The sequence below is a fragment of the Bubalus bubalis genome, chromosome X (genome assembly GCF_019923935.1).
Source record: "Bubalus bubalis isolate 160015118507 breed Murrah chromosome X, NDDB_SH_1, whole genome shotgun sequence".
In the NCBI taxonomy this organism is placed as follows: domain Eukaryota; kingdom Metazoa; phylum Chordata; class Mammalia; order Artiodactyla; family Bovidae; genus Bubalus; species Bubalus bubalis.
The window spans coordinates 68,369,399-68,382,055 of NC_059181.1; the positions used below are offsets into that span (position 1 = coordinate 68,369,399).

General features: G+C 36.4%; 1 protein-coding gene across 3 annotated transcripts in view; it reads left to right on the top strand.

Annotated features, from left to right (window-relative positions):
- The window catches only part of ATP7A (ATPase copper transporting alpha), a 133,646-nt gene that overhangs the window by 97,404 nt on the left and 23,585 nt on the right, over nt 1-12,657 (top strand). For all 3 annotated transcript variants that reach the window (XM_025277034.3, XM_044937332.2, XM_006051892.4), the window contains 8 exons: nt 3,905-4,066; nt 5,769-5,845; nt 6,044-6,269; nt 7,378-7,611; nt 8,876-8,967; nt 10,786-10,913; nt 11,940-12,094; nt 12,308-12,442. In XM_025277034.3, the coding sequence (XP_025132819.1) occupies nt 3,905-4,066; nt 5,769-5,845; nt 6,044-6,269; nt 7,378-7,611; nt 8,876-8,967; nt 10,786-10,913; nt 11,940-12,094; nt 12,308-12,442 (1,209 nt within the window). The remainder of the gene's footprint in view (nt 1-3,904; nt 4,067-5,768; nt 5,846-6,043; nt 6,270-7,377; nt 7,612-8,875; nt 8,968-10,785; nt 10,914-11,939; nt 12,095-12,307; nt 12,443-12,657) is intronic.

Here is a 12,657-nt window from a genome sequence, read left to right on the forward strand (position 1 = left end):
CATATCTACATACATACATAAGCTTTAGCAGGGTGGTCCACTGGAGAAGGAAATGGCAAACCACTTCAGTATTGTTGCCTTGAGAACCCCATGAACAGTATGAAAAGGCAAAAGGATAGGAAACAGAAAGATGAACTTCCCAGGCTGGTAGGTGCCCAATACACTACTGGAGAACAGTGGAGAAATAACTCCAGAAAGAATGAAGAGACAGAGCCAAAGCAAAAATAACACCCTGTTGTGATTGTGACTAGTGATGGAAGTAAATTCTGAGCTGTAAAGAACAATACTGCCTAGGAACCTGAAATGTAAGGTCCATGAATTGAGGTAAATTGGAAGTGGTCAAACAGGAGATGGCAAGAGTGAACATCGACATTTTAGGAATCAGGGAGCTAAAATGGACTAAAATTGGTTAATATAACTCAGATGGCCATCTACTACTGTGAGCAAGAATCCCTTAGAAGAAATGGAGTAGCCCTCTTAGTCAACAAAAGAGTCCAAAATGCAGTGAAAGAAAAGAAAGTAAAGTCACTCAGTCGTGTCCGACTTTTTGTGACCCCATGGACTGTAACCTGCCAGGCTCCTCCGTCCATGGGATTCTGCAGGCAAGAATACTGGAGTGGGTTGCCATTTCCTTCTCCAGGGGATCTTCCTGACCCAGGGATTGAATCCGGGTCTCCTGCATTGCAGGCAGATACTTTACCCTCTGTACCACTAGGGAAATGGCAGTACTTGGATGCAATCTCAAAAACGATAGAATGAACTCTGTTCATTTCTAAGGCAAACCATTCAATACCACAGTAATCCAAGTCTATGCCCCAACCACTAATGCTGAAGAACCTGAAGTTGAACAGTTCTGTGTTGAGCTACAAGACTTTGTAGAACTAACACAAAAAACAGATGTCTCCTTTTCATTATAGGTGACTGGAATGCAAAAGTAGGAAGTCAAGAGATACCTTGGAGTATCAGGCAAATTTGGCCTTTGAGTACAAAATGCAGCAGGGCAAAGGCTAATAGAATTTTGCCAATAAAACGCACTGGTCTTAGCAAGCACTGTCTTCCAACAACACAAGAGAAGACTCTGCATATGGGCATCACCAGATGGTCAATACCAAAATCAGATTGATTATATTCTTTGCAGAAAGATGGAGAAGCTCTGTACAGTCACCAAAAACAAGACTGGGAGCAGACTGTGGCTCAAATCATGAACTCCTTATTGCCAAATTCAGATTTAAATTGAAGAAAGTAGGGAAAACCACTAGACCATTCAGGTATGACCTAAATCAAATCCCTTACATTGGAAGTGACAAACAGATTCAAGGAATTAGATCTGATAGACAGAGTGCCTGAAGAACTATGGACAGAGGTTTGTAACATTGTAGAGGAGACAGGGATCAAGACCATCTTCAAGAAAAAGAAATGCAAAAAGGAAAAATGACTGTCTGAGGAGGTCTTACAAATAGCTGTGAAAAGAGAAGTGAAAGGCAAAGGAGAAAAGGAAAGATATACCCATTTGAATGCAGAGTTCCAAAGCATAGAAGGGAGAGATAAGAAAGCCTTCCTCAGCAATCAGTGCAAAGAAATAGAGGAAACCAATAGAATGGGAAAGACTAGAGATCTCTTCAAGAAAATCAGAGATACCAAGGGAACATTTCATGCAAAGTAGGGCACAATAAAGGACAGAAATGGTATGGACCTAACAGAAGCAGAAGATATTAAGAAGAGGTGGCAAGAATACACAGAAGAACTATACAAAAAAGATCTTCATGACCCAGATATTCACGATGGTGTGATCACTCACCTAGAGCCAGACATCCTGGAATGTGAAGTCAAGTGGGCCTTAGGAAGCATCACTATGAACAAAGCTAGTGGAGGTGATGGAATTCCATCAATTCTTTGGAATTCAAATTTGAGCTATTTCAAATCCTGAAAGATGACTCTGTGCAAGTGCTGCACTCAATATGCCAGCAAATTTGGAAAACTCAGCAGTGGCCACAGGACTGGAAAAGGTCAGTTTTCAGTCCAATCCCAAAGAAAGGCAATGCCAAAGAATGCTCAAGCTACCGCACAATTGCACTCATCTCACATGCTAGCAAAGTAATGCTCAAAATTCTCCAAGTCAGGCTTCAATAGTATGTGAACCCCGAACTTCCAGATGTTAAAGCTGGATTTAGAACAGATAGAGCAACCAGAGATCAAATTGCCAACATTCGTTGGATCATCGAAAAAGCAAGAGAATTACAGAAAAACATCTGCTTCATTGACTACACTAGAGCCTTTGACTTTGTGGATCACAACAAACTGTGGAAAATTCTTAAAGAAATGGGAGTACCAGACCACCTGACCTGCCTCTTGAGAAATCTGTATGCAGGTCAAGAAGCAACAATTAGAACTGGACATGGAACAACAGACTGGTTCCAAATAGGAAAAGGAGTACACCAAGGCTGTATATTGTCACCCTGCTTATTTAACTTATATGCAGAGTACATCATGAGAAATGCTGGGCTGGATGAAGCATAAGCTGGAATCAAGATTGTTGGGGGAAATATCAATAACCTCAGATATGCAGATGACACCACCCTTATGGCAGAAAGTGAAGAAGAACTAAAGAGCCTCTTGATGAAAGTGAAAGAGTAGAGTGAAAAAGTTGACTTAAAGCTCAACATTCAGAAAACTAAGGTCATGGCATCTGGTCCCATCACTTCAGGACAAATAGATGGGGAAACAATGGAAATTGTGAGAGACTTTATTTTCTTGGGCTCCAAAATCACTGCAGATAGTGACTGCACCCATGAAATTAAAAGACACTTGCTCCTTGGAAGAAAAGCTATGACCAACCTAGACAGCATATTAAAAAGCAGAGACATTACTTTGCCAACAAAGGTCCATCTAGTCAAAGCTATGGTTTTTCCAATAATCATGTGTGGATGTGAGAGTTGGACTATAGAGAAAGCTGAGCGCCAAAGAATTGATGCTTTTGAACTGTGGTGTTGGTGAAGACTCTTGAGAGTCCCTTGGACTGCAGGGAGATCCAACCAGTCCATCTGAAGGAAATCAGTTCTGAATATTCATTGGAAGGAGTGATGCTGAAGCTGAAACTCCAATTCTTTGGCTACTTGATGGGAAGAACTGACTCATTTGAAAATACCCTGATGCTGGCAAAGATTGAAGGCAGGAGGAGAAGGGGACGATAGAGGATGAGATGGTTGGATAACATCACCAACTCGATGGACATGAGTTTGAATAAGCTACCAGAAATGGTGATGGACAGGGCAGCCTGGCGTGCTGTAGTCCATGGGGTCTCAAACAGTTGGATATGAGTGAGTCACTGAATTGAGCTGAACTGAGCAGGGTGAGAAAAATTTAGAGGGAAACAAGGCACAGAATACAAGAAACTGTGATAGTTGTCAAATCCTCTATTACTGAGTGTAACAGGAAGAGGGATACTTTTAATGAGATCCTCTTCTGTTTAACCTGTTGCTAACTAAGTCATTTCAGTCATGTCTGACTCTCTGCGACCCCATGAACTGTAGCCCACCAGGCTCCTCTGTCCATGGGATTCTCCAGGCAAGAAAACTGGAGTGAGGTGCTATTTCCTTTTCCAGGGGATCTTCTCAACCCAGGGATGCAGCCTGCATCTTTTTCATCTCCTGCATTGGCAGCCAGGTTCTTTTACCACTAGTGCCACCTGGGAAGCCCTTTTACTTTTTGTAGCTGGGACCATATCTTTGTTCAATGTGGTATAAAAACAGTGATCTAATGGTCATATCTAAAGCATATTAATAGTGCAGATAAGATTTTGTGTGTTTATACCGTGTTATAGGATTTCTTTCAGTTTAAAGTAATAATACGTTTAATGGAGGGAAATAAGTGCATTTCTGAATAACAAAGCCTTTGTCTTTAACAGGTGAGAGGAATGACATGTGCCTCCTGTGTCCATAAAATAGAGTCTACCCTCACAAAACACAGAGGGATCTTCTACTGCTCTGTGGCCCTGGCAACCAACAAAGCACATATTAAATATGATCCAGAAATTATTGGTCCCAGAGATATTATTCATACAATTGAAGTAAGTGCCAAGACTTTACATTTCCATGTTCTTACCTATCCAGTCAGCACTCCCTCAGATCACTTCTGGATTATATCAGAAAGAAATGATGAAAAAAATCTGATTCCTTTGTTTATAGGTAATAATTGTCTCAAAATTTAATAAGCATTTTACCGTTTTATTTTTTATTTTTTGGACTTTGTCAGGAGGATTTAGCAAAAGGCACATTGATAGTATTAATCAGGATGGGACTTGAAGTAGAACCTCAGGTCATTTGAAATGTTTAGAAAATATAAGTAAAGGATAATTTCTTTTGAGTAAAATTCATATTAATCATTACAAAAGTGAAATATCCTGCTAGATGCTATATTGTTTGTTAAGTCAAAGTTTTAACTACTACCTTAGTTAAAGTAAGAAATATAAAAGACCAAACCTTTTTCATTGTGACAAATTCATCCTGTATTCTTCAGTAACTCGTAAATGGTAGTACACGGTGAAGTATAGCATATATTGTTTCAGTGTGGTGTAGCATTGTTTTTCTAATGACCTAAAAAGCATATTAATCATTTAGATAAGATCCTGTTAATGTAGACAGTAGTACCATTAACATATTTGTGAAACTAGCATTTTCGAGTATCTTCTATGTGCCAGGTATGCAAATTGCAAAGCTTCAGTTCTTGATTTAATTCTCACAACAGTACTGTCGTCTTCATTTTGTAGGTGAGGAAACTCAGGTTATGAGATGTTAAGTTACTTCCCCAAAGTCACATAAGCTAGTAAGTGTCATTCCAGGGATTTGAGCCTAATCTTCCTGACTCCAGTGTTTATGCTTGCTCTTTTCTCTGTGCTACACTGTCAAGAAATATAAGAAGGCAGCATTTTCCCTAGCAGCTGAAAATATAGTGTATGTTACTGTCTATGTTCATATGAATGTTATTTAGGTATAATTTTCTTTCAGTACTTTATTTTATTGAGGAAAATTTTCATTCTTGTTATTTATTCCTGCTAGAACAAGAGTAAAGACTACATATGCAAAGCCTTGAATAATATGTTTAGCATGGTGCTAACTTTTATGGCCTATCATTCAGTTTTCTGTGCTCTCAGGGATGTATGGATGGATAGATAGATGTCAAAACTAAAAGTAAAAATAAACTGATTAATATACATCAGTACTAGTAAATGCTTGTCAAAGTGTAAGATTTATGATTTTACTGCTGAATTCTGTCGTTATTAGATCATCATACAGTCTGTCAGCTTGACTAAGCAATATATTTCTGCTTTTTTTCCAAAATTACTTATTAGAGGCTTTAGTTTACTTCTTGATAGAAGAACCTCTACTGAGGACAACTACGCTTGAATTAAATCAATAATTTGGAAATAGTAGGAATAGATATTAACTAGAATTGAGGAAACATTTATTTCTTTGATGAAAGACTAGAAACAAAGATAATTAAGAGAAGGAATGGAGAAGGAAATGGCAACTCACTCCAGTATTCTGGCCTGGAGAATTCCATGGACAGAGGAGCCTGGTGGCTATAGTCTGAGGTGTCAAAACAGTCAGACACGATTGAGCATGCAAGAGAAGGAAGCACATCTTCATCTTTATATTCCCCGTAGTGATTTGCACTTGAATTATTCTTAATGACAATACCACAGCTTAAAATTTCTGTACATAATGTTTATACATTCAGAGAAATAATTGTTTTTTCATTAATTTCCTTAGAGCTTGGGTTTTGAAGCTTCTTTGGTCAAGAAGGACCGGTCAGCAAGCCACCTAGACCATAAACGGGAAATAAGACAGTAAGTACTTTTGGAGTGTCAATAAAAAACATATTTTGATTTGTGTTTACAAATTTAACATACTGTTAGCATGTCAGTTATTTTTTCAATAGCATCCTTACACTGGGTGGGAATTGGTCACAAGTTATATTTCGCTATGGTACACAGAATCTTTAACCATTAGATGTTTACTCAGATGATCTTTCTTTTCTATATTAGGTGGCGACGGGCCTTTCTTGTGAGCCTGTTTTTCTGTATACCTGTAATGGGACTGATGATATATATGATGGTTATGGACCACCATCTTGCAAGTCTTCACCATAATCAGAACATGAGCCAAGAAGAAATGATCAACATTCATTCTTCTATGTTCCTGGAGCGCCAGATCCTGCCAGGATTGTCCATTATGAATTTGCTATCTTTTTTATTGTGTGTTCCTGTACAGGCAAGTGAAATGTTAGCAAGTATATTTGTTAATAATGAAAACTAGTCAAAACTAGTAGGTGAGGCTATTTTCAGTTGTATGACAAATACTGGCCAGAAGTATGATCATTTTATGCTGGATGCTTTACAAAAATAATTTTAAACTGAGGATTAAAGTAGATAATGAATTTCATTTTAATCCCTAAAGAATATTGTTTAATGACAGAGCAAATAATGAGAGTTCAATTCGTATTTAGATATGAATTTGGCATTCATATCTGCTACTCTGTACAACTTCATATTTAGTTATTATAATAAAATGTTATTTTAATTCTTTATATTTTCATTAAAATATTTTATATGATATATTTTAGCATATTTATTATTTATTTATTCTATTAAATAATCATAACAGTGATACTATTTTTATTATTTCTCCATGGCACTTAAGTTTATTATTCTCTGTATGTTTTCAACTCTTCTTTTCAGATAAGTTTTTCCTGTGGAACACTTCTAATAGATTTATCCCTTTTTCTGATCCTCATAAAAAACAATAATGATTTTTAAAACACCCTAGTATGTTTCTCTAACTAATGAAAAATAAGCTTTTCAATTATGTATTCTAATGAAAACAGTGGACAGATCCAGTAGCTTGTGATGTACCATTCAGGTTGAATTTTGAAAAGAAGGCAAGTTTTATATAAAAAATCATTGTCAATGTAATTCTTTCCCTAGTTCTTGTTTTTGCTAGCTTCAAAAGAAAAATCCAAGAATCATTTTACTTCCTTTATATTATGGAATATTCATTAAATCATTGAGGATGGCTGCCAAGGGCTTTACAGCAATTTGAATCCCTACACACATGTATCTGCTAAACTACAAACACTTTTGTTTCAGCTTTAAAAAAGCTCTAGGGGAATTTCTCCATGGCCTGGGTTCCGTCCCTGATGGGGGAACTAAGGTTCCCACAAGCCACGTGGTGTGGCTAAAAAAAAAATTCTCCTTAGTTGTTTATGGATTAGATAAAAGCCGAAGGAAGTTAACATTGATATTTTATCTTAGTTATTGAGGTATAAATGTGAATGTCAGCTTTTTTTAAAAAAGCACTGATCACTGTTTCTGTATTACAGTTTTTTGGAGGCTGGCACTTCTATATTCAGGCCTACAAAGCACTGAAGCATAAAACTGCAAATATGGATGTATTGATTGTGCTGGCAACAACCATTGCGTTTGCTTACTCTTTGGTTATTCTTGTGGTTGCAATGTATGAGAGAGCCAAAGTGAACCCTGTTACTTTCTTTGACACACCTCCTATGCTATTTGTGTTTATTGCACTAGGCCGGTGGCTGGAACATGTAGCAAAGGTAAAGTAAAAAAGGGTGACATTTGTTAAAAATCTTGGGTAGATAAATGACTATAATATTTTCTAGACCAATTATTGGAAATATACATTGATTTATGTTGTTAACCATGTACTAAAAGAAATATTCTTATTTTAGCAGTATTTTAGGTTAAGTATTCCTTTGGGGGGCTTCCTGGTGGGTCAGTGGTAAAGAATCTGCCCGCCAATGGTTTGATCCCTGGGTCAGGAAGATCCCCTGCAGTAAGGCACAGCAGCCTACCAGTATTCTTGCGTGGGAAATCCCATGGACAGAAGAGCCTGATGGGCTATAGTCCAAAGGGTCGAAAGAGTTGGACATGACTGAACAAACTAAACACAAGCACAACACAAGCACATTTTACTTACATCACATTATTAATGGAAAAATTGATGTGGCCACAAGATTTAAAATAACAATTGGAAAAAATTCACCCACAGTCCCATGCTATAATGGAAATAACTTTCCAATCCTATTCCATATTCATTTATATTTTACAGAGTGGCAAATAGGGTATATATACCACTTTGTACCCTTAACATTTTAAAGTTTTTCCCCTATTTTTGCAGTCTAGATAATTATCCAGTATTTCTAAATAATACTCTCTCAAGTCTTTGTGCTATAATTTACTAAACCATTCTGCTTTTGTTCTAAGTTAAATTGTTTCCAGTGTTTAATTTTAGATAATCCTGTGTTAAACATATTCATGTTTAATAGTTATTTACGTTGAATTAATATCTTAGGATAAATTACAAAAGATATGGTTAAAGGACATGAATTTTTCTATGGCTCATGCTATTAATCTTAATTTTTGCCATCAAGAGTATGTAAGTAGTTTTACTACAATTTCATCACCACCAATTCCTATCTAAATTTTTGCCAAGTTAGTATGTATTAAATGGTATCATAGAGTTGCTCTAGTTTTCATTTCCTTTATTAGTATCAGTAATAAACATTATTCTACACATCAGGTATTATATTTCTTCTTAAATAAATTGCTTATTTATGTCCTTTGCCTTTGTACCTATTGGGTTCTGATGTTTTTCTTATTAATTTACATTATTTTTTATGAATTATACCTAATATATTTTATATCTTGTGTACTTTTTATTTTCGAAGTCAGACATCTGATATGAACTAATTAACATTCCTAAAGTGATCTCTTAGGTAAATGTTAAAGATTGTGTCTTTATTTTACGTAAGACTTTTTCTTCCTTGGCATTGTTTACATGTGTGTTTTAATTTATAGGGCAAAACATCAGAGGCTCTTGCCAAACTAATTTCACTACAAGCTACAGAAGCAACTATTGTAACTCTTGACTCTGATAATATCCTCTTGAGGTATTTATCTTCATTATTCCTCTTCTTTTTTAACTTTTAGGAAAGATATTGAATATACACAGAAGTAGAGAGAAGGGTGGGGCTTCACTGGTGGCTCAGTGGTAAAGAATCTGCCTGCAATGAAGGAGACATGGGTTCTATCCCTGGGTTGGGAAGGTCTGCTGGAATAGGAAATGGCAACCCACTTCACTATTCTTGCCTGGAAAATTCCATGGACAGAGGAGCCTGGTGGGCTACAGTCCATGGGGTCGCAAAGAGTTGAACATGACTTGGTGACTGAGAACACACCAGAGAGAAGGGTTTATGAACCCACATAATCTTTCTCCAAGATTTAACAATTATTCATATTTTACCACACTTTACTTCATCTGTATGATCTGTCTTTCTTTTGTTGTAGTAGAATTTTAAAATAAATCCCAGTCATATGGTTTTACTGCCAATATTCCTGTTGTATCTTTAAAAAAAGACATATTCTTATATAATACCATATTGCATCTAAGAAAATGAACAATAATTCTTAAATATGGTATAATACACAGTCCTTATTAACATTTCTCCTGTTGTCTCCAAAATGTTTTGAGTTTCTTTGTTTAAAATGGAATTCAAAGTCCATGTGTTATTGCATTTGACTAACATGTATTTTTTTATTTTTAATTGAGTTGTAGTTGATGTATGATATTATGTGTTACAAGTATATAGTATAGTGATTCACAATTTAAAAGGTTATATACCCCATTTGTAGTTATTATAAAATACTGGCTATATTCTCCGTATTGAAAAATATATACTTGTAGGTTTTTTTGTATCTAATGGTTTGTACCTCTTAATCCCTTACCCGTGTTGCTCTTCACCCTTCCCTCTCCCCACTGATAACCCCTAGTTTGTTCTCTGTATCCATGAATCTGATTCTTTTTTATTATATTCACTAGTTTGTTGTATTTTTTAGATTCCACATATATAATAAGTGATATCATACAGTATAAGAACTTGTGGTGCAGTGGAAAAAATCACAGGGAGTTGGGCACGACTGAGTGAATAAGCACAGCACAGCCAGTCAGGAGATGTGGGTTTGATCCCTAGGTCAGGAAGATCACCTGGAGAAGGAAATGGCTACCTACTCCAGTATTCTTGTCCAGAGAATCCCATGCACAGAGGAGCCTGGCAAGCTACAGGCCATGGGGTCACAAAGAATCGAACACAACTGAGCACATACACACATGCACACACATCATACAGTTTGTCTTTCTCCTGACACGTTTGTTTTAATCTAGAACAACTCCTCTCTCCAGTTCTCCCTCCCTCATTTCTTGCCGCTCCTCCCTCTCTCCATACATTTAACTTGTTAAAGAAACATCTGTCAGTTGTCCTGAAAATATCCCACAGTCCATTTGTCTCTGTTTCCTTCTGGAATCATTTAACTTGTTCTATAACTCCTATATTACCTATAAACTGAAAGTTAGAGCTAAAGACTTGATTAGATTTCATTCTTTTGTATTTCTCATTTCTGTCCTTATAAAATTGTGTAAATAAGTTGTTTTGTTAAATAAAACCTATTACTTTATTTCTAAAGCTTTCATGTATTTGTTCAATGACTATTCAACAAATATTTAGAGTGCTACTTTGTGCCAGGTACCGAGCTATTCCCCAACAATGAAAAGGACTGACTGACATTGTAGTTCCTGACTTAAGTGTTGGTTCTAACTTCCATTGGTAGCAGTTAATGGGGCCACAAGCATGATGTGAACTATAAAGCTTGCATGGAAAGATCAGAGGGAGAAGCAGATTTTCATAGTACTTTTTATTTTAACTCATATGTAGTGAAGAGCAAGTGGATGTGGAACTTGTACAACGTGGAGACATTATTAAAGTGGTTCCAGGAGGCAAATTTCCAGTGGATGGGCGTGTTATTGAAGGACATTCTATGGTAGATGAGTCCCTCATCACAGGTATGATCTTTCAGAGGATCATGACATGAAGGTGAAGTGAATCCAAAGTATTAATTAAAAATTGCATGAAACGTGAAGAGCTTTTTATAGAAACTGTGGACTGAATAAATAATAAGCATAGAGAATATGAGTTCTTTTTAAGACCATATTAAATCAATTTCTGAAGATTTACTTTGTGATTTTACTTATGCTACTGAAGGCTCTTTTTCACTGAGGATTGTTAATTACTAGAATGTATAACCAGAAGAAGTTGTCATATCCTGCTGTAGAGCCAAATACAAGAGACTTTGGCAAATTTTCCTGAGTTCCTGCCGTAAAGACCCATCTAGTCTTAGCTGGGATAGGACTCCAGGTTTTCAACATCAGGGTCAGCTCTAAAGAGAATAGACCTGGAGTAGTTTTGGAGATCTTAGATAACTAAGGCCAATCTAAAGTAGAACCAAACTAACACCTTTCCTACCTCAGTCCTTATCATAGTACCAGCAGAGGCTCAGTTTATGAACGGCGTGTGAAAATAATTTAGGACGTGTGAAAATAATTTAGGATTCTTCATTTCTCAGTAGGGGTGCTATTGCTCATTTGGATGGGACAGTTCTTAGTTCTGTCTGACTATCCTGTACATTATGGTACATTTAATATCCCTGATCCTGACCCACTAAGTTGGAGTAGCAGTACCCTGTGCCCCATCCGTAGTTATTACAGACAAGAACTCTCTTCTTATATTTATAAATGCTTCTTGGGAACAGGTTGAGAACCAATGATCTAAGACTAGTGTGGAGTTCCAAAAGTACCTACCAAAAGAGTTATCACATTAGGTTTCTCCAGTTGAAGATATATATCCCTGGGGTTTGGCCCAGAACTGGCATAAGGAAAAAGTCAGGCAATTTTCTCCTAGGTTTGTCCAGATTCTGTTGCATGAAGGAAGAATCTCCTTTCTAGATGATTTTTTGATAATTAACAAATAATGGTGTATTTTAAGATAGTATTTACTTATGCTCCCTAAATCTATCTTTTTTCCTTACATAGGAGAGGCAATGCCTGTGGCAAAGAAATCTGGAAGCACAGTGATTGCTGGTTCCATTAACCAGAATGGGTCACTCCTTATCCGTGCAACCCATGTTGGAGCAGACACAACCCTTTCTCAAATTGTCAAACTTGTAGAGGAGGCACAAACATCAAAGGTAACTTAACTCCCTAGAAACAGAAAGTATTTTCATTAAAGCCCACTCAGTATAAATCTTGGTCTAGTTTTGATAGGTTCCTTTGTTTAATTCCAGTTGTATTAATATGGAGTTTATTAAAATATTTCTGCTCGATACTACATATACTCTGTATTCATTATCAAAACAAGAGACTTTCACATACATATCATTATTATTATTTTTTAATTGTAGGCTCCTATCCAGCAGTTTGCAGACAAACTCAGTGGCTACTTTGTTCCTTTTATTGTTATTGTTTCCATTGCTACCCTTTTGGTTTGGATTATAATTGGATTTCTGAATTTTGAAGTCGTGGAAACCTACTTTCCCGTGAGTGACTTACAAACATCTCTTTATCATATATAAAACAGTTTGTGAATCTTTTGCATAAGTAATTAATTTGAAAATAATTTTAATAATTACTGGTATCTTTAACAGATTGGAGTGAGAAGCTGATAAGAATAACATTTGCATTTCTGTAGACATAAAAGATTTCCTTTTGGAAAGTTTTTTTCATTATAACTTGTGATTTTCCAAAAGCAAGT